This window comes from Actinia tenebrosa, unplaced genomic scaffold (genome assembly GCF_029948245.1).
Source record: "Actinia tenebrosa isolate PJP-AT-01 unplaced genomic scaffold, QUT_ActTen_1.0 PGA_scaffold5__44_contigs__length_20552954, whole genome shotgun sequence".
Taxonomy (NCBI): Eukaryota; Metazoa; Cnidaria; class Anthozoa; order Actiniaria; family Actiniidae; genus Actinia; species Actinia tenebrosa.
The window spans coordinates 1224069-1243963 of record NW_028292582.1 but is presented as its reverse complement, the minus strand read 5'-3'; the positions used below and the strand labels follow the sequence as shown (position 1 = coordinate 1243963).

Below are 19895 nucleotides of genomic sequence, written 5' to 3'. Positions count from 1 at the left end.
CCCAGACACTTGGATGCCAACTGGTTGGCAAGAAGGCACCGCGTAGTGTTGCGAAGGAATAGGGAAACTTCTGTAGCATGGGCCACAGAAGCCCTATTGGAAGCGTGTGCGGCTGGAAAGTTCGAAGCGAACGGCAACATACGCACTGCCATACCAGGAGAAGAAATATTGGTGGAGTGGCAGAACAACATAGCCACTGTCTTCGTGCCCGAAGGACCTGGTTTGGATACGTACTACGAATTGGTTAGGAAAATAGAACATCCCAAACACCCGGAAAGACTACTAGAAGTGCCTGCGCCACCCAACAAAGAATGCGTGCAGGCTTTGCATATGCAGCCGGGCGAATACCAATGCTGGAAATACGCTAGAACCACGTACAGGAAAAAAGAAAGGACAATCCTGTTTCTCTCCGAAAAATGCTCGGAGTGCGTTTTGGAGGGCTGTACGGTGGAGCACGCCACCACTCCGGTATGGGGACACTTTCTGGAGGAGCAGAAAATAGACTGGACGTCTCCACCACCGCTGTACTGCAAAATTGGTAGAGAAAAGACAACCAAAGCAAAGAAGAAAGACCGACTGGTGCACGTCTCTACTCCATCTCCGGAATCCTAGAATTTCTCTGCGGCTCCGCTGGATGTCTGTAGTAGACTACTTTGGGTGGCTTGCTGTGTGCCCAAACAACGGCAGCTATTCCTACGACTGCAAATAGTACATTGCCGGCTATTTGCCAGTCTATTTTCGTGGATACGTCCTCTACTTCGTTCTCTATTTCTTCCACGTCTATTTTCTCGAACGAATCTTCTTCCTGCTCCATCCTGGCTAGCAATTCCTCCTTTGCGTCCCGCAGTTCTTCCCTGGCTTTTTGGAGATCGTCCAAGACTATAGCAAAGGAATCCTGTACTTCTAGGAAATGTTTCTGCAGGTCTGTAGTTGGTGGCTTTTCGGGGATTGCTACCTCCAGACCATTCTCTCGCTCTATCCTGCGTATCTTTGGTATGCCTATGCCGTACTTTTTGGCTACCTTCTGCAGCCCTACGCCATTTCGTCGATCTTCCAACAATCCTGCGATTTCCTCCTCTGATAGTATTTTGGGTGTTGCCATATATATCTGTGGATACGGGTTTGGGCATGGGTATTCCATGGACAAACACTATGGATCCATAGGGGTATTCCGTGGGTCCATAGGATATAGACATGTATCTCTACATAGCTGCGGGTATGGTCGCATACGTGCTAGGAAAACAGAGAACTACACAAATACTTTTGGAGATCTTGGAAAGTCTCTACAGACTTCGCATACCGGGCTACGTAGCCACTTTGGCGCAGCTACCGCGGCGTAGATAGTAGAAGGGAGGTGAATCGCCTCCCTTGCAAAGGGTGCCGATACTGGTGGACAAAAAATACTACCTGGCAGGAGTAGAAAAGGGCGTCATTCTGGCGGACACCCTTGCTACCACAACCGAGGACACAAAAAATATTACTTTGTGCCTACGAGGAATGCCTGTGTGGGAGTAGAAAGGTAGCCGAAAATGGTTGCCGAAACGATGGGATTCTATACACTCTTCTAAATGGCTAGGTCATTTTCCTGCTCGAATATCGGTATGTCTGTCAGCTGCATTGGGAACTCTACGCCATCCCACTCCAAATCATCTGTTGGGTACTTGCTTGGTCTACATGGATCCTTATCTACTGGATACAGTGCGGATCGTATTGCCCACATAAAGCAGCGGTTGTCGTCATTCTTTACGTTCACTATGGCTTTCGTCCTTTCTACCCACACCGGCAGGGGCACGTAACTTCCTCCTCGTATTGGCACGTACCTTGCCATGCTAACCTCCATACCTTCTACCTCCTCCACTGTCCAACCTGATCCTTCTTTCGTGTAGTTAGACAGCGACTCCATTATTGCTTCTAAGGCTTCGCTGAGTGACCTATCCAGATTCGTGGACTCTAATATAACCAGTGACTTTGATCGCAGCATTGCTGTTGTCGTTACCTCATCTTTTGACAAACTTACTTCTACCATTATACTCGCTTTCAGGGCTCCTAATTCTTCTATACCGTTTCGAAGCGTTCCTCTTGACCTTCCTTTCTGACTGACGCCAAAACTGTCTAACGTCAATCTCACCGTTACCGGGTATTGACACCGTTTCGAAATTGCTTTGGGATTCCATCTATATAATAGAAAATATCTTATACCTAATTCCAGACCCTTTTCAGATCGTCGTAGTCATACTCACAATCCTGACAATGCCAAAACAATCTAACCTTAGTCTCAAACTTCTTACCACATCCACAATCATAGCTGCTCATACATTTCGTCTTCATCTTCAAATGCTTCTTCAAGTCCACTTCTTTCTTAAAAGTTCTCTTACATTCTTCGCACTCCATATATAGACTAACATATTTAACTACATAAACACGGGATGCGGGTAATCGCGGTACGAATCGAGGAATTCACTTTAGACGGGTAATCCTCCGGTGGTCGTTGCTCTGGAACCCCCATCCCCTATACTACTTCTATTGCATTCCATATAAATATCTTTATTTGTGTAGTCGTTCTAGCGCTTTAGCACTAATTGGGGACAATTTTCGTCTGCCACTACATTCAATGTTATATGCATACAACGCTTAACTTAACTCATATGTCACAGTCGTCTGCTGGTTTTCAATTCAAGGAAACCTATAGACGACCGTAGTTCACTAGTAGAATTCCCAGTGGCTTAATGGCTAGAGCATCCGACTACAACACGGAAGCCGGCAGTGAGTTCAAATCCCAGCTCGAACTGAGAACATGATTTTCCTTTCAAGTTCTTTCTCTATCACTCAGTTCTCGTCGTTTGAATGAATTTATCCTCATAGCTGTTTGAAGGCCACTTGGAAGAAGATATTGTTTTAGTGAAGTAACCAACCCTGAAATACATCAGCAATATTTAGCCCAATAGAACTATTATGTAATATATCTTAATGCATTCGCCCCTGCGATCCAGCGGTATTAGAAATATGCATATATAGAAATTAGGCTATACGGTGGAGCTCAGTATATACACCTATTTCGAAAATCGTTGTCGCACCAAGAGCTTCAAGTAACAAGCCAAGGCTCAGCTCTCTACTAATTATCATCCCAAGCAGCCTTGCTTGGAGCAATTTGCGAAGTCAATAAATGAAAATGCACCATGAATAAACTAATTACAGCGGTCTTGGCTTGTTGCTTTAGGCTTTTGTTGCTACAACGATTCTGAGGAGGTGTATATTTCGAGAGAAACTAAGCGAGTTCAAAACTAGAATCAAACCTCTTTTACTTTGTTTACATGACGCCAGGTTTTGATAATTAAAACTATTTTAGTTCCGCTTACTTATTTTTTCAATTTAAACTTTCCATCAATCATTCATCATTGGCTTAGAATAAAGAGGATTCAAGAAAATATTTGAAAGTTTAAGCTGAAGTATGCAGTTTCTTTCCAAATTCATCACCGGCTCCCCTTTAAGTACCTTAAGAAAAAAACGACTTTCCTTGATAGCTTGTTGTATCTTTTGAGGCCAGTTTGGTGCGTTTTAACTGAGTTATGGGGGTTTGTTTTCGTCCTCCTACTAAAGAAAATGGAAAGGCTGCACACTCACGGAAACACCAGCCTCTAATGGAATCTCAATAAATGCAAGAAAAATAAAGCTTGGGCCACAATTTCACCGCAGAATCAAAGAACACTTGCCAATGCTGCATTCTTGATAAATTTCGGGTGCTATGAGACAGTAAATCCACCATAAACCCACTTTTGGCTCTGGTTGTTTTCCAAGTCTGGAAATTAGACTGTTATTATGATTCCTTATGACGTTAGCCAAACGGATACTAGGGGACCAAGGGCGAATCCAGGAGGTGGGGGGGGGGGGGGGGGGGGCATTGAGAGGCTAAAGCCCCTTTCAGCAGAAAATCAAAAAACAAAACAAGCAAAACTGAAGAATTAGATGCATTTTTTTATTGTTTTCCATTGTGTTGACGGAAGAACTCAATTAGCCTCTCCTAAACTCAATTGGCCCCCCTCCCCTCCACTTCCCCTCCCCCCACCGAAAAAAAAAAGATTCTGGCTGCATCCACCCTTGATCCACCCGGCATGAACACGGTCGCGAAGCGGCAAGGCATACGCCAGACCAATCATAATGTGCGAAAGTTTGCTCTGCATCCAATCAAATACTATACCCGAAACACTGCACAAACACGTTGAGGACTGCGGCCGCGGATGGGTTATTATGGCACTCCCAGATTAATCACATTGCGTTAAAAAAAAGCTTCATTATGACGGTCGCAGCAAGGCACACCTACGGCAGCAACGTTTTCACGGTCATACAAAAACTGTCGATTTAGTTTAAATTTAGTTTTAAATTTAGTTTAAAAAAAACAACTTTTCGTGGGTTTATTGTGTTGTTTGTATCTAAAACATCCTTCATTTTAATGTCAATATCAGATGACATTCAGTAGCATACACTTGCATACATTTGACAATATTCCTGTTTTCTCTCCATTTCACGATACAGACTGCAGTAATGCTTAATGATTTTATGTGCAACATGCAACTAGGCTGTTCATGCACTAATGTTACAATCGTATTTAAAGATGATATCAAAATAATCAATATAGTATAATTCTTATAAAAAGAAGCAAGACTCGTGTTCTGTTATTCTACTATTGAGTAATGGAAACTGCAATCTTACCGGTTGTTTTAGTGCCAATACAGTATCGAATGACATCTTATCCACCGACTGCTTGATTTTAGTTTAACTTAAACACTGACATATCAGTTCAACGACTAAATCTTTAATTCGTGCTCGTTCTAGCGTGCTTGTTGTGAATAGACTGTGTTGCGAACGCACAGTATTATTTACTCAAAGCATGCCTTGCATGTCATGTGACTCAGTTCACCTTCTTCTCACCAATTGATTTTCACCTGGCGTCACTTTGTGTCACCTCAATACGCTGAACATTAACAGCACTTTGCGTTTTCCTCTTATTGATAAGAAAATTAACTACAATAATGAAGAGCTCGACGACTTCAGCTATAGAGAGAGCGGAGACACCAATCCACATCCCCAACTGACCACCAACATTGGATATTATATCTTGAAACTATATAAACACAAATCGAAATCAGAAAAAAGAAAAAAGAAAATAAAAGACGTACTATAAAATCATGGATGATAAAATGCCAAATGTGCACTTTTTTTTCCAGAGTCTTAGGCCCCGTCCACACGTATCCGGAAATTTTTGTATCCGCAAATTATTTTATGCGGATACGAAAATGTTTGCGTCCACACGCAGCGTATTTTAATCGTTTTCACCGTCCACACGTGTCTGTTTTCGCAAAATTTGCGGATACGGCCACAAAAATTTGCGGACACGTTTGGGCGCAACCCGTATCCGCAAAAAAAATTGCGGATACAAAAAATTGCGGATACGTGTGGACGGGGCCTTATGGAACGAGTAAAGATTAGGATAGGAAAAATCAATCTTCCTAATGTGAACACGGAAATGATCTCAAGATTTATTGAGAGCAATCAATAGATTCGTCATCTCAAAAACAAAAGAGAGGAAATCCAAGTAAGATAGGTTTCACGTATAAATTACATCATCTGAATACTATCTATATATATATTTCTTTTTTTTTCAATCCTACCTCATATTTGAGTGTCTCCTCTACATGAACGTAGTCCAGGTCCGCAAAGTAGACATGCATCTCTATCAGGTTGTCACTAGACATACAACATGGAAGTATTACGATAGCATGTAATATATACAGTATGAGTGGCTGTGTTGTATCCGATATACAAACTCGAGGCGTAGCCTTATGAAACGTCTAGGTTAGTTCCTTTGTGTTTCGCTAAAATTTTTAAGATAAAAGTGAATCTGGCCAAGAAAATCCATCTTAAGGCTTATGCAAATGAACAGGATTCTGTATCTGATTTATGCCCCGTCCATAATTTTTTGCGGATACGAAAATGTTCGCGTCCACACGCAGCGTATTCGAATCGTTTTCACCGTCCACACGTATCCATTTTCGTAAAATTTGCGGATACGGCAACAAACATTTGCGGACACGTGTGGACGTAACCCGCATCCGCAAAAAAAAATTGCGGATACAAAAATATCCGGATACGTGTACAAGCGCATATTATATATATATATATATATATATATATATATATATATATATATATGACATACCAAGTGTCAAAATTCAATTTTCAAATTTCTATTGGTCGAGATTGTTTCCTGGCGACCATTCTGGGAGGGGAATATTATGTTATGGACCGGAAATAACAAAACCGGAAGTCACGTGATTGAAAAAATATAAAAACCGGAAACCAGAAAGCAACACATTTGAGCGCGCTCTTGCAAAATTCATTCAAAGGTTTTCTTTCACGAAACATCAGATTAAACATGGAGTCTTCCCGATTTTCTTGCCGCGGATAGGCGGAAATATTCAATTTACTAGAAGACAAGGATTCTACATGCACTTAAAAATCGACTAAACGAGCAATCAAGATTTTACGAGAATTATGTGAGGAAAAATGCCAACCTCAAGATTTTGAAAACATGCACAAAGATGACCTCAATAAACCGCGGGCCCGCGCGGGAGCTCCTCTAATAAGTCTTACCCTTTTTCCTCTTGCCAGTGATGGAACTATCTTCAATTTATTTAAATCAATTAAGATTATGAAATTGCTTTATAAGTAAAATACTCAAAAACACAATTTATGGTAATCTAGCGCGCGCAAGTCACGTTAATTCGAGGACATGAGACAAGAAGAAGTGAAACACATGGCGGATTTTCAGAGGACATTTCAATGACCTGACCGTATTTTACTTAAAAGTGGAGACTCAAGGAGGCCTAAGGGGAAGGGAAAAATTAAGGCCTATCGTTGATATATCCTTTTTAAATAATCTTCGTCTAATTTCGACTTAATCCTACATAATTCAAAGCAACAAAAAAAACCCTTACCGAAACAATTTTTAATGCTTGTCATCAGCAATCATAAATAAGGCATATTTCGAGGTTTTTTTTTTTTTCATATGGCAAAAATTACAAAAGTACCGAGCCATGTCACAAAGATATGTCTACACTTTCTTATTATATGGATGCAGTATGACTGCAAAAAATTTATAATAAGTAAACGACTCAGTGTTGTGATTTTTTTTTTGGCAAATCGAAGACTGCATTTGTCAAGAAGGAATTTTCAAAATAAAAAAGACAAAGACAGACAGTGAAAGACAGTGCATAATGATTACGACGCGCAAAGCATGCTCCAGGAAAACATACTTTTTTTTACCATGATATTATATCGATATATCATTGATTGTTGTTCAGCATATTAGTTACCTTATCTCATCCTCTGTCATCGACAGCTGGTAGTCGTTTTTGAGTGATTCATTTAGTCTTTTCTATGAAAGAATAACAAATAAAAATTGACTTAACATTTATCGGTTATTATAGGTAGGTTCAAGGCGGTAGACTTTAAAAAAACATCACAACATGAGCGGACCAAAAATTGTTTACTTTTCCATCGAGATGCATAAACATACGATTGCACAGACTGACAAATTGAGAATTCATCCCTAAGAAGTCTAATAAGACCTATCCATGGCCGAAGCCAGTAGTGCTGGCGGTTTAACCGATTTTAACTGTACGCCAGACGCCAATGACAAGTCAGAGCTTTGACTATCAAATCAATTTCAAGTAGTGGTTACTGATAGATTAAGGTTATCATTCTTTGACTTAACCCAGGAGCGGATCCAGGGGAGGGGAGCAGAGGGTGCGCACCCCTCCCTGGTTCCACTTTGTGCTCCTACTTCGAAGATTACCAATATAATACTGTTTTTCCCATTGATTCTAAGGGTGTACCCCTCCCTGGGTTAATTTTGTGCACAGCACCCCTCCCTGAACAAAATCCTGGATCCGCCCATGTAACCAACCTCGTAACTATTTGAAGGCCACTTCGATGAGGATATAGTTGTAGTAAAGTAAACCTCCCTAAAATAGATAGCATTTTTCTTTTAATTAAAAAGTATGATTTTAAATCAACAATTAATATTGGAATTTAGTATGATTTTATACTTGACTGTAGAGTTTATCGTGCTGTGATTCATGGTCTAGCGACCAGTGAATCTGAGACGACAATAAATGTTGGAGCAGTGATTATGAGTCTTCCAAAGCTTTCTAAATGAAAGTAATACTAAAACGTTTTTTTAATCCTTAATTTTCACTTTTCTCTGATATTCAAGTCTAAACTTATACAAAACGCTTATTCCCATCAGGCTCAGTGATTATCACGTGAATGTTGAATTTACTTCGAAGACTCGTGGCTCGGTAAATTCCTCCGATAATCATTTCGCCTTAACCGACAAAGCAAGTCAGTACAAACAATGCGACGCTAATAGTAATGTGCATAAAAACCAAGCTTTCTGATGATACTTACGAACAGGGAGGGGGACATTTTGTGTCACATATTCCATCGAGAAACTGGCTATATACATCATCGAGGCATTCAGCTAAAACAAAAATAATGAAAAAGCAAGCCGGATTTAATGAACCACGAACTCGTTTCGCGTTCAAAGTATTAGACGTTCAATATGCCTATACAAAAAATAGACATATTTGACTTAGAAGTAATGTTTTCCCATTTCATACCATTTGTCTTTCTCCTGATAATATAATTTATTTTATTTTATTTATTTATTTATTTATTTTTTTGAATTATATCCATATCCATGCATCTTTTATGCACAACAAAGAAATGATGCTGTCAGCTGTCAAGACATTAAACCGAAGATCTAGTCCCCTATATCGGCTACCTTGATTTGTCTGGTAATGACTAAATGCTTTCAGAATACATAATAGCAGCTCTTATCTGTTGCACGTGGTAAGGGCATGAATGATACCTGGGTAATAAATACCTACAATATTCTCTACTTCCTGCATTTCGGATGTTGTTTTCTACTTTGCTTGGTTTTTGCTTGTCATTTGGTTGCTTCCTCAGCTGTGTTAGTTGTTTGTTGTTGTTTTTTTGGGGGGGGTTTTTTGTTGTTGTTGTTGTTTTTTTTTTTGTTTGTTTGTTTGTTTTTTTTTTTTGTTTTGTTTATTAATATTTGGGGTTTTTTTTGTGTGTGTGTGTGTTTGTTTTTTTCGTGTGTGTTTTGTTTTATTTGTTTTATGTTGTTTTTTATTTAATTTGTTTGTTTGTTTGTTCGTTCGTTTGATCGTTTATTTTCATTGTCCTTGATCGAGAACGTCTCATAAATGCGAGCTGATGAGAATTGCCTGTACAATGCACATGCCCCAAACTAATGGACACAGCCTGCCCCTAGTTTACTACTTTGTATACTGCCATATAAGTAGCAAGTATCTCAGTAACTCAGTATCCCGGTAACTTACTGATTGTGGTGTTGGAATAATCACAGAACCGATAGTCCTTGATAGTCGCTAGATGGAACTGCGCACATTTACATTTATGGGTTTGCATTGAAATAAGGCAGGACATTTTACATGCCTGAAAAGAAAAATGAGAAAGCAAGATATTTTTACAATCTATAAAAAGGAATAAAGCTTAATTTATCGAATTTAACAACAATAGTACGGGTGTTGGCTGCAATCAAATCACGGTATTCACTATTTTTGAGTAGGTCATGTTGTAAAGCCAAAACACGCTCGCAGTCTCTAGTTTACCAGTCTTTTCGCAACTGTTGTTCCTAAACGAATCCAATCTTGTAATGTGGTTCTAAAGACGATAGGAATCAAATATTGAAAATCAATAACTGAAAACCATTATAGTCTCTTATACACTAAAGTTTTTCAATTTTCAGAACAACACCAGGATGATTTCTCCAAATGGCATATATAAGTTTTATTTATAATCCATACAATTTACGTGATCTTTACCCTTTCCCTCCCTTAAAACGAGCAGACATATCAAAACTAAAACCAGAAATAAAAATAGTACCAGAGGTTCTATATAATAATAACACGCAGAGTTTCACGACGCCTATTAAATGAGAGGGATGCTAATTCATCGCAGAAAGTTTACGGCCAACATTATATGCCGCCAGTTATCCATTGGTTTTGGTAGGCTTATCCATACATGGGACTGAGTGGAGGAGGGCTCTGGAGTGGCACAATCTTCGTAATCCGAATTTGCTATTTTCTCTTTAATAAACTCCAAAGCAATACACCCAAGTCCAAAATGGCTTACGGCCGAGTGTGTTACATGAAAACGAGGCATCCAGGGCCAAATGCAAAGAAACAACATAGTGCCAATGCATAGTATACACTTGTTCACTTGTTCTGTCTTTCTTTTCTTCTTACATTCAGGAACGCGACAATTTTGCAGCATAAAATTACAAGAAAATACTGTAAATTTGTAAGTTTGGCCCTGGATGCCTCGTTTTCAACTGGCCGTGCCCCATTTTGGATTGAAGTGTATATATGCCCTAAGACAGCTTATTTCGGTTGATCAGATCAAAAACTAATTTGTGCTTCAACCATGTTTTCATATTTTTATAAATTATGTTTTTTTTAAGTTAGTTTTTAGAATATAAATATCTATTATAAATATTTAACTATCTTACTTTTTTAACACAGGATTGTGGGACTTCGTTGCAGAAAAGCGGAATTATCTTACAAAAGTGCCATTACCTTTCTTAATTCAATGCTAGTGGAGAAACCGGGAGCAAGGTCTATTCCATGTGATTGAGGGAATGGCATTTGGCCTTGTGTTGCTATAGCAACTCTAATTCCAGCATATGGTGATATGTCGTCTAAATATTCGTACTGCTCAACATTCAAAATCAGCTGTAGTCCTATTTAAGGAAAGATAATTGAGTAAATATAACTGCTACTGGGCAACTGCAAACTATCTAAAAATAAACTGAAAATAATCAATCAATAGTCATACTAAGCTAAAATGAAAAGTTTTTTTTTCTAAAATGGTGGGATACTAGGAAGTTTGACGGAATTCGGGTTTAATTAGGGTACATGAAACGTTTTATTTAAGTGAGTAGCTTATTGATTTTTATTGATTAAAAATGTTAGATATTCTTGGGGACCAAATTGATAATAATTCAGTTTGCCTGATTTTGTCTGTAGTCAACCGTTTTCTTACAGCTTTTACAGCGCTCATCAGTCTATCTTTTCTTACCTTTTAACAACCATAACCACAACCACAACCACAACCACAACCACAACGACGGCGATATCGATTTTAAAAAAACTGCCTCCTTCGCTTTGATTTATCCAGATAAATATTTATAAGTTCCATTGACTTTCTCGTTTTCTCGCTGGATTCGGAAGATGACTTCCGTTCCGGTGGTCGAAACGTCAGTCACCACCGACAACAGTATTTCTCAAGATTAAGTACACTTACACAGAAGATCGCAATTCACATGACAAACATGTAGGGTGATATCACACTGACTGGCGCGAAAACGTGCATTTATTTTAATATTCATCCAAAGGTTTTACAATTTCACTTCCCAAAGTAAAATCCTAATAAACAAAGAACAATTCATTACAATCACGACAAATATTAGCGAGCGAACACTAAAAAACTTACCAATAGATGAACGCACATAAACACGTCGCAACCCATCAAACACAATAACATACACGTTCACACAAGGAGACCGCGATATTAGCCGGTTAGCGGACTCACACTTACGACACGGCGGGAAAACACATAAAAAACTAGATTGTTGAGGATATGACCTCAACAAAATATATATAAATAGTAAATCAAAAGCTCAAAAATTCACTTACCATTCATATCTCCAGGCAAGGTTGACCTGTATATATCAACATTCTTCCCATTATCATCCAGGCCTCGATTAAACATATAACAGTTTCCAACTTCGTCCAGCCAAACATGACGCCACGTGAAAGCTTCATCGTACTGAGCACTTCAGAAAGAAAGCAGGTGATAATAAGAATTCGAAGGCTAATTTGTTGGTCAGTAGTTGATCAGAATACAAACAAAACAATCAAACAATCAAACAATCAAACAATCAAACAATCAAACAATCAAACAATCAAACAATCAAACAATCAAACAATCAAACAATCAAACAATCAAACAATCAACAATCAAACAATCAAACAATCAAACAATCAAACAATCAAACAATCAAACAATCAAACAATCAAACAATCAAACAATCAAACAATCAAACAATCAAACAATCAAACAATCAAACAATCAAACAATCAAACAATCAAACAATCAAACAATCAAACAATCAAACAATCAAACAATCAAACAATCAAACAATCAAACAATCAAACAATCAAACAATCAAACAATCAAACAATCAAACAATCAAACAATCAAACAATCAAACATCAAACAATCAAACAATCAAACATCAAACAATCAAACAATCAAACAATCAAACAATCAAACAATCAAACAATCAAACAATCAAACAATCAAACAATCAAACAATCAAACAATCAAACAATCAAACAATCAAACAATCAAACAATCAAACAATCAAACAATCAAACAATCAAACAATCAAACAATCAAACAATCAAACAATCAAACAATCAAACAATCAAACAATCAAACAATCAAACAATCAAACAATCAAACAATCAAACAATCAAACAATCAAACAATCAAACTATCAAACTATCAAACTATCAAACTATCAAACTATCAAACTATCAAACTATCAAACAATCAAACAATCAAACAATCAAACAATCAAACTATCAAACTATCAAACTATCAAACTATCAAACTATCAAACTATCAAACTATCAAACTATCAAACTATCAAACTATCAAACTATCAAACTATCAAACTATCAAACTATCAAACTATCAAACTATCAAACTATCAAACTATCAAACTATCAAACTATCAAACTATCAAACTATCAAACTATCAAACTATCAAACTATCAAACTATCAAACAATCAAACAAAACAGACAAAAATTTAAACGGATAAGAATAATCATCTTAATAAAAGTGTTACCTCCCCGGCGTACAGTCCTCGCCATTAAATCTACAGTCCAGTATCATGTCTTCCAATTGATGCCCATATTCTTTCAGTTCATTTGTGTCATATTTATTAAAAAGGTTTCGAATTAGTTCCCATTCAGCATGGTCAGCATGTTTCAATTTAGGATCTGGTAAAGCGCTTTTACTTGGGGATTTGCGTGTTGTATTTTTCGTCTTTTTTCCACCTAAGAATCAACTAAAATCATCAGTTCATGAAAGATGAGGCTGTAAGGCTCGTAATTTACCTATTACGCATGTTCTTATAAAATCATCAGTTGTTTGGTTGGTTGGACGGACCAGCCAAACAGCCTATTTATTCAAATAAGCTATTTAAATAAATAGTTGAATAGGGTTGCATGTTTTGGGTGTGTCATAGCTCCCCTTTTCAAAACCCTAAATCTGCCACTCAGTGATAAAACAAAAAAAAACTTCTTACTTGCTGCTCTTGTAATTCTTGTAATTTCATTTTTAAAATCCAAGGGAACTTTGCTCTTTCTTAGACAGTTTTGATTGCAAATTGTAACAGTAGGAAATGCCAAGTTCTAATGATAATAAAATAAAACAAAATAACAAACAATCATAAACAAATGCAAAGTAGTATGTTTTCAACCATTAATTAAAGTGCTACTTGGATTATTTCAGCAAAGTTTCAGCTCAAATGAAAGAGTTTTAATTTTGGAGCGATTTTCGTCCAAGTAGCACTTTAAGGTTTGAAAGTTGTGGGTTGAATTTCTTTGTGAACTCTTTCAAAGTAGCCGGCTGTGACTTGACTTCTATAAATGTTTTTCGAGAACCTAAAAATAGCTGTAGATTTGATGATTCTACTCAATGACTGTGATCGTAAGGTTACGTTTTATAGTGCTACGAAATATATATTGATTATTTTGCCCGCAGGCTGGCCGCTGTACAATAAGATCTAGACACAGGGTATAGAGCCTTTCGAAGTACATTGCACCAATTTTCAACCCCCTTTAGAAAAAAAAACCCCATACCCATACCACCATAAACCATTAAGAAATCATTACTAAATGCCAGACACTGAGGTTGGTCACTGCCAGGGTCTCTTTACGTCCTCAGTGCCGTGGCGTCCATCCGATTTTGAGCAGATTAATTGAAGTAGTGTATCAGTTTGGAAAATATACCGATGCCTCTAGAAATTTTGTTACACGCATAACTCATGAATATACTGTTTCCTACTCATGCTATTGTCAATAATGAGGCCTAGATATTTAGCGGATTTCTTCTGCTTAATTAGATGAGTTCCAATTGATAGTTTTAATGGATATCGAATCGTTTTTTGTGAGGGATGGAGAAGGATAAACTTTGGTTTTTTTTTTCAATACTGAGAGATCATTTGTTTGCATTTAACCATTGTGAAAATTTATAGAATTCAGAACTAATTTTATTTTCTAAATGCTGTTAATTACTATCATTAAGGAATAAGTTCGATCATCAGCGAATAAATGAAAGTCAAGTACGTTAGAGGATTTGTAAATAGCATTTATGTAGATGAGAAAAAGAAGAGGTCCTAGAACGGAGCCTTGAGGGATTCTGCAGGTGACTGATACTCTGAATTTATTCTTAGAAACAAATTGTTTCCTATTAGACAGATAAGAAAGGAAACATTCAGATGGAACTCCACGGATTCCATAGTGTTTTAAGTTTCTAAGCAGAATCTACCATTTTTAGATGTTATTATGCCCGACTCTTTTTTTTTTTTATATATCGTAATAAGAAGACAGCATTCAGAAGACGATTTTCTCGGATCGTATGAGTGGACTTTCATTCACGTCACTAACCTTGCCATGTCTCATCGTTACTTTAGTTCTGATGGGTTTTGCCATGTAGTCTTGGATTAGTAGATAGGTATGATAATAAAATAAAGAATGGGCTCCGATTAACATGAAAATCCAAAACACGTGCCATGAAACACCACGATCGCGAGCTTCGGAAAGTCTGCTGAACCCATGTGTTGTTGTGTACTGACAGTATTCTCGTACATAGGAGTCCACAGACTTACTCGGAGGAGTTTTTTCTTCAAGTATCATCTTTATCTACAAAACAGTACACCAAAAATTACTCGTGTCACTTGTGTGTGATCTACAAAACAAGTACACCAAGAATGACTAGTTTTTTGTTTTTTGGTTTTGTTTTTTTTGGTTTTGTTTTTTTTTTTGTTTTGTTTTTTTTACTTTAATTTCGCGATATTATGTCTTTGTTGAAATTTACTTAGACGTTTATATGTAATGAAGTTAGCACTTACTCTGCTAAGCTCACAATAGTTAGCTATGAGCTAACTGAGTAAACAGATATGAAAAGGATGTTTCGACTGGAACAGAGTCAAAGTGATTCAACAATGCGTCAGTGTTAAATGCAACAGTATTGTTATCGGGGAAAAACCATAGTGTGCGCTTTAACGAGTAATGCCTAGAGGTACTAGTTCAAGGCATGTTTTGCAGTAACCGAAAAGAGAAATGTTTTAAATTACTAATGATTCATATAGACACAATATTCCACTATCTTGCGATGTATTTGATTTTGACCAATCCTTTTTCTTCTTAAGTCTTCTTTTTTTTTTTTGTAGTTCTGGAAAGTTCTATCGTCCCTTAAAAAACAGTACGTAAAAATTAGTTCCTTAAAAGCCTGTAGTTTATTGGACCGACGAAAAAATATAACTTTGCCTCAGTGTCTTTGTGGAGAGGAAGGCTTTTGTGTTATCCCCGTTTGGAAAGCTGCTTATTCATCATGGAATCAGTCAATTTTTTCAATATCAATTCTCCTTAAATATGACGTTCAAACATCCTTTTATCACGTCACAAAAATTCGAAATTAGATTTGTAGTCTTGTCTCCCTGTGAAATAGGCGCGAGCCACCTTAAGCCGGTCTAAATAGTGCTCATATGTAAAACTCAACCATTGTACATGTCTTGTGCCAGTCTTCTTACTCTCACAGAAAACCAATTCATCCTTTACATAATTATTTGGAGCTCAAAAACTTTACTTAGTTGTTTATCTTATACTACTCATATATTTGTCAAACTTGTCTGAGAAGGAAATATTTATATTGCTGAGTCAAATATAGAGCAATAATGCCGAATTACTAATTAGTACCCATACTTTATCACTCTTTCGCTCCCAAAAACATCTTAATCGTACGGAAATGAAGCGCTTCCTTATTAAATTTCATGCTTAGTAATATATTCATCAGTAATGTATTATTGATGACTGGATATTGTAGCAGCAGTAGTAGAACAGAATACCAAACAGGTGCTTCTATTCGGCGACGGAAAAAAAACACAATGGATTTTATTAGATCGATGCCAAGGTTATCCTTGCTTTACATTTTCTACTGTAAACATGAAAGCTTAGCGAATGAAGGTATTTGGCGAAAAGATATTATTAAATTCAGTTAAAACTTCAAAGTAATAAAAGTCGATTTAAGCTCACAAAAGGTCAATAAAAAGTAAAAGTAAAGATTGAAACCCAAGAAAACCCTTGAGGTGGTGATAGGACGTCCTATCATCTGTTAAATACAAAATACTCGGTATTGTGCACGTAAAGCGAATAACTTTCCCGTCGGTTTAATTATAAACGCCATACAAACCATCTACTTCTTACGATTGCTAAGTGGATTTGGGGTGTTAATGTACGTGTTAACTATGTATGGTAAAATCTTGAACATTATCCTTATAAGTAAAATGATTGATTTGTAACAATAAATCATCGATTATTAGATTTCAGAGACACCAAGCCAAATCCAAAATTAAAGATATTTTTGCATCAAACTATAAACTGTGTTAATAGGCTCTAAAAAGGTGGTAATACTTTGGAATATTTTCAAGCAAAATGTTTACCTGACGTAATAAAAAGGACCCAAAGACGGAGCTTTTTCCAGCGATTCAGTTAAGACAACAGACCTTGAATCAAGTAGTAACATCTGCATCCGATGCGTATGACAACGTTCCAAGCCGTTTTACCTCAAGATATTGTGATGCTAATATGTATGGTATTTATTGGTGAGTCTCATTTATTTAGACAAAAAATGATTGGCCATCAAACGATACTATTTTACTTTTTTATTCCAGTGATGAAATCATTCTAAATCTCAATTTTCAGCCACTCAATAAAACGTTTTGACGCAAATAAATAAAAAAAGGAGTCCGCATTAAAGAAATTATTTTTTCTGATGAAACAGATGTCCAAAAGTAAGTTGTCATGTACGTTTTGACTTCAGAAATGCCAAGGCAGCTTTCAATTAGCCTCATTGATGTACCGCTGGCTTGAATTAAAAAAAGAAATTTATACATTTAAGAGAACATCAAGATGAAAAAGTCTCATTACTAAAAAGAAAGGCTCAGACCTTATAATTTATTAGTTATCGAAAAAATACAAATAAGAATTTAGTTCTGCTAGAGTCTAAAGGCGTCAACAGGAAAAACCCAGGTGCCAAAACCAAGTGGGATCTCTTTTTAAGTCACATTTAAAAATATCCAATAGCCAATAATTTTAACAGCGCTAGTTTTGTCGAGAAAGTATGTACGTTGCATGAGGACCGTCCACTTACTAACCGAAGCTTTTCATTTTACTGATATAGCAAAAATATCTCTATATCCCTATAGCCCACTATAGCACATAGAGGTATAGACTAGGGCGAGTTTTGAATTGTTGTCTCATAGACCTTATTTGTGGTGTGACAATGTTTTCCCAATCCAGCGTGACGAACCTCCAGGGGATTCATTTTCTTTCTTTTTTACTCTTCGAAAAATTCGAGTAACGATGATATCCCGACAGGTTTCAAAACAATGGCTCTTCATTCCCCCAGAGGTTTGTCACGCTAAATTGGGAAAATATCTGGCAAGTTTGAACATGTCTGAATGAAAAAAAAATTAAAGTTTAAAGGCTTTCAAAAGTGGCAAAAATATTTACAAAGAATCTATAATGGTTAGTTGGGACACTTGTAGTAGAGAAACAAAGGAACCTAGAACATAAACACTCCCCACTGAAAAAAAAAAAACGCTCTTAAAGGGTGACCTGGGTTGCCTGCTGCGTAAACATTGCATTGAATAAGCTGCTATATATAAAGGTATTGCCTACGAATAATTAGCACGTCACGAATATTAATTTGCGTTAGAGGTTTTCCCATTTATAAGAACGTAAATGACCCGCCCCCTAGATCCTCCAAGCGTTGCCAAATTGTCACCCCATTTTACGAACCATTATCGATTGAAAACCGTGAGATTGATAAACACAAAGTTTATATGCATGAAAACGGTAAATTCTTCAGAAATACGACAAGAAGTAATGTTTCAAATACGAGTTACCGTATTCTATTGGGGTTTCAAAATCCGAGTGGAGTTTCAAATGCCGAGGCGTACCGTCCTCCCAATAGAATACAGTGACGAGTATTTGACACGACATCTTATACTCTTTTTGTACATGTTATATGTTTGCTTTTATTTCAAAGTTATAGTACTTTGAAATATTTCAAAGTTCTATAGTAGCAGGGCTTTGAAATATTTCAAAGTACTAGAACTTTGATATGGGTGCGGTCGTACTTGATGGGGGTTTCAAACTATTGCACGTGGTACGAATAAGAAACCCTGGTTGGTCGATGAGCTCATGCACAACTAATGAGTATAAGAATATGATATTGAATATGGTAGTTCGATTACCAATGTAATCAACTTCAAAAGATCACATCCATCAATACAGAAATGTTATATATCTTTTACCAATTCGAAAAATATGAAGTTACCCTTCTAAAAACAGGAAAGAGCCATGATTTTGGAGGAATGTGTGAAAATATAATCCCTCAATTATGCTATTTTCAAAAAAGAGTATTGCCCTTTTCATGAAGCGAAAATATTAATTTTCCCAAGCAAATCCGTCTGTTTGACACGAGCCTGACATGAAGAAATGAATTTATTGCATCCGAAAATCATAAACTTTCTAGTAGTCGCCGAAATAGGACAGGCTTTTCTTACATATCCTTTACTATTATTTGGCTTATCTTTGTTCGGGTAAGCTAACAAAGCTTCGCGTCGTTGACCACATTCCACTGCTTTGATCCATATAAAATTGAGTTCACTCAGGAATGCTTGATTCATATGGCAAAGAGGAAGGTTTTTCTTCGAGATTCATAGAAATTACAGTGTTTTTGATCACAAGAGTGCAACTGCAACAATTTTAATTTTCATAAATTGTTTTCCTTTGAACTCGTATTATGTAATATATACAGTATGAGTGGCCGTGTTGTATCAGATATACAACCACGAGGCGTAGCTGAGTGATTGTATATCTGATACAACACGGACACGAATACTGTAGATTACTTATCAAACGTCTAAAAAGATATAACTAGCTAAAAACTAGTGTGAGCTGCGTCGGTGTTTCTAATGAAACAGTAATGATGAAAAGGTAAATTATACACCTTGAAAAGATGAAAAAACTTACTGACGTTTCGGACGCTAGTCCTTCGTCTAGGTTAGTTCCTTTGTGTTTAACTAAAATTTTCAAAATTAAAGTGAATTTGGCCAAGAAAATCCAACTTAAAGTTTATGCAAATGAACACAGTTTTGTATCATCTTGAAATTGACATTGTTTATGTAAATTAGCCTCGTTTTGGTTTTGGGAGCCTCGAGTTCATGTTTTGCTCCTCGTGGTTGAAAATCGAGTTGTTATTCGGTGTACGAGTATTTAATGCCGAATAAAAGTGTTAAATAACAAAATGTTTCAATAGGTTATGGGCCCAGCACGCTTCCACTGCGAAGTCAAGATATCGTGGAAGATTCTCACGGTGCTGAATTGGCGAAAACAAGAGATTTTGTTGTTGTAAAGGTAACTTCAAAAT

At 36.9% G+C, this 19895-nt stretch overlaps 1 protein-coding gene across 2 annotated transcripts; it reads right to left on the bottom strand.

Moving 5' to 3' along the window:
• Window positions 1–4395: 4395 nt before the first annotated feature.
• LOC116294735 (epithelial sodium channel subunit alpha) lies at window positions 4396–17000 on the bottom strand. Of its 2 annotated transcripts, XM_031702389.2 has the most exons (13): window positions 16900–17000; window positions 14846–15100; window positions 13483–13588; window positions 13021–13231; window positions 11799–11938; window positions 10680–10843; window positions 9658–9765; window positions 9423–9537; window positions 8467–8539; window positions 7964–8021; window positions 7371–7432; window positions 5667–5742; window positions 4396–5119 (listed from the first exon to the last, which is right to left on the bottom strand). In XM_031702389.2, the coding sequence occupies exons 2-13, from the start codon at window positions 15092–15094 to the stop codon at window positions 4937–4939; spliced, it is 1545 nt and encodes a 514-aa protein (XP_031558249.2). In that variant the 5' UTR covers window positions 15095–15100; window positions 16900–17000; the 3' UTR covers window positions 4396–4936. The 2 variants fall into 2 exon arrangements, with proteins under 2 accessions (XP_031558249.2, XP_031558257.2); XM_031702397.2 differs by lacking the exon at window positions 9658–9765.
• Between the last annotated feature and the right edge of the window lie 2895 nt (window positions 17001–19895).

Bases quoted from the DNA above. Each gene is read 5' to 3' on its own strand.
- LOC116294735 (XM_031702389.2), bottom strand. From the start codon at position 15,094: ATGATACTTGAAGAAAAAACTCCTCCGAGTAAGTCTGTGGACTCCTAT. The intron at 9,766-10,679 runs GTAATGGCACTT...TATCGTCTTTAG, and splicing joins CTAGCATTGAATTAAGAAAG to AACCACATTACAAGATTGGA. The intron at 5,120-5,666 runs GTAGGATTGAAA...GTGTTTATATAG, and splicing joins AGGAGACACTCAAATATGAG to TTTCAAGATATAATATCCAA.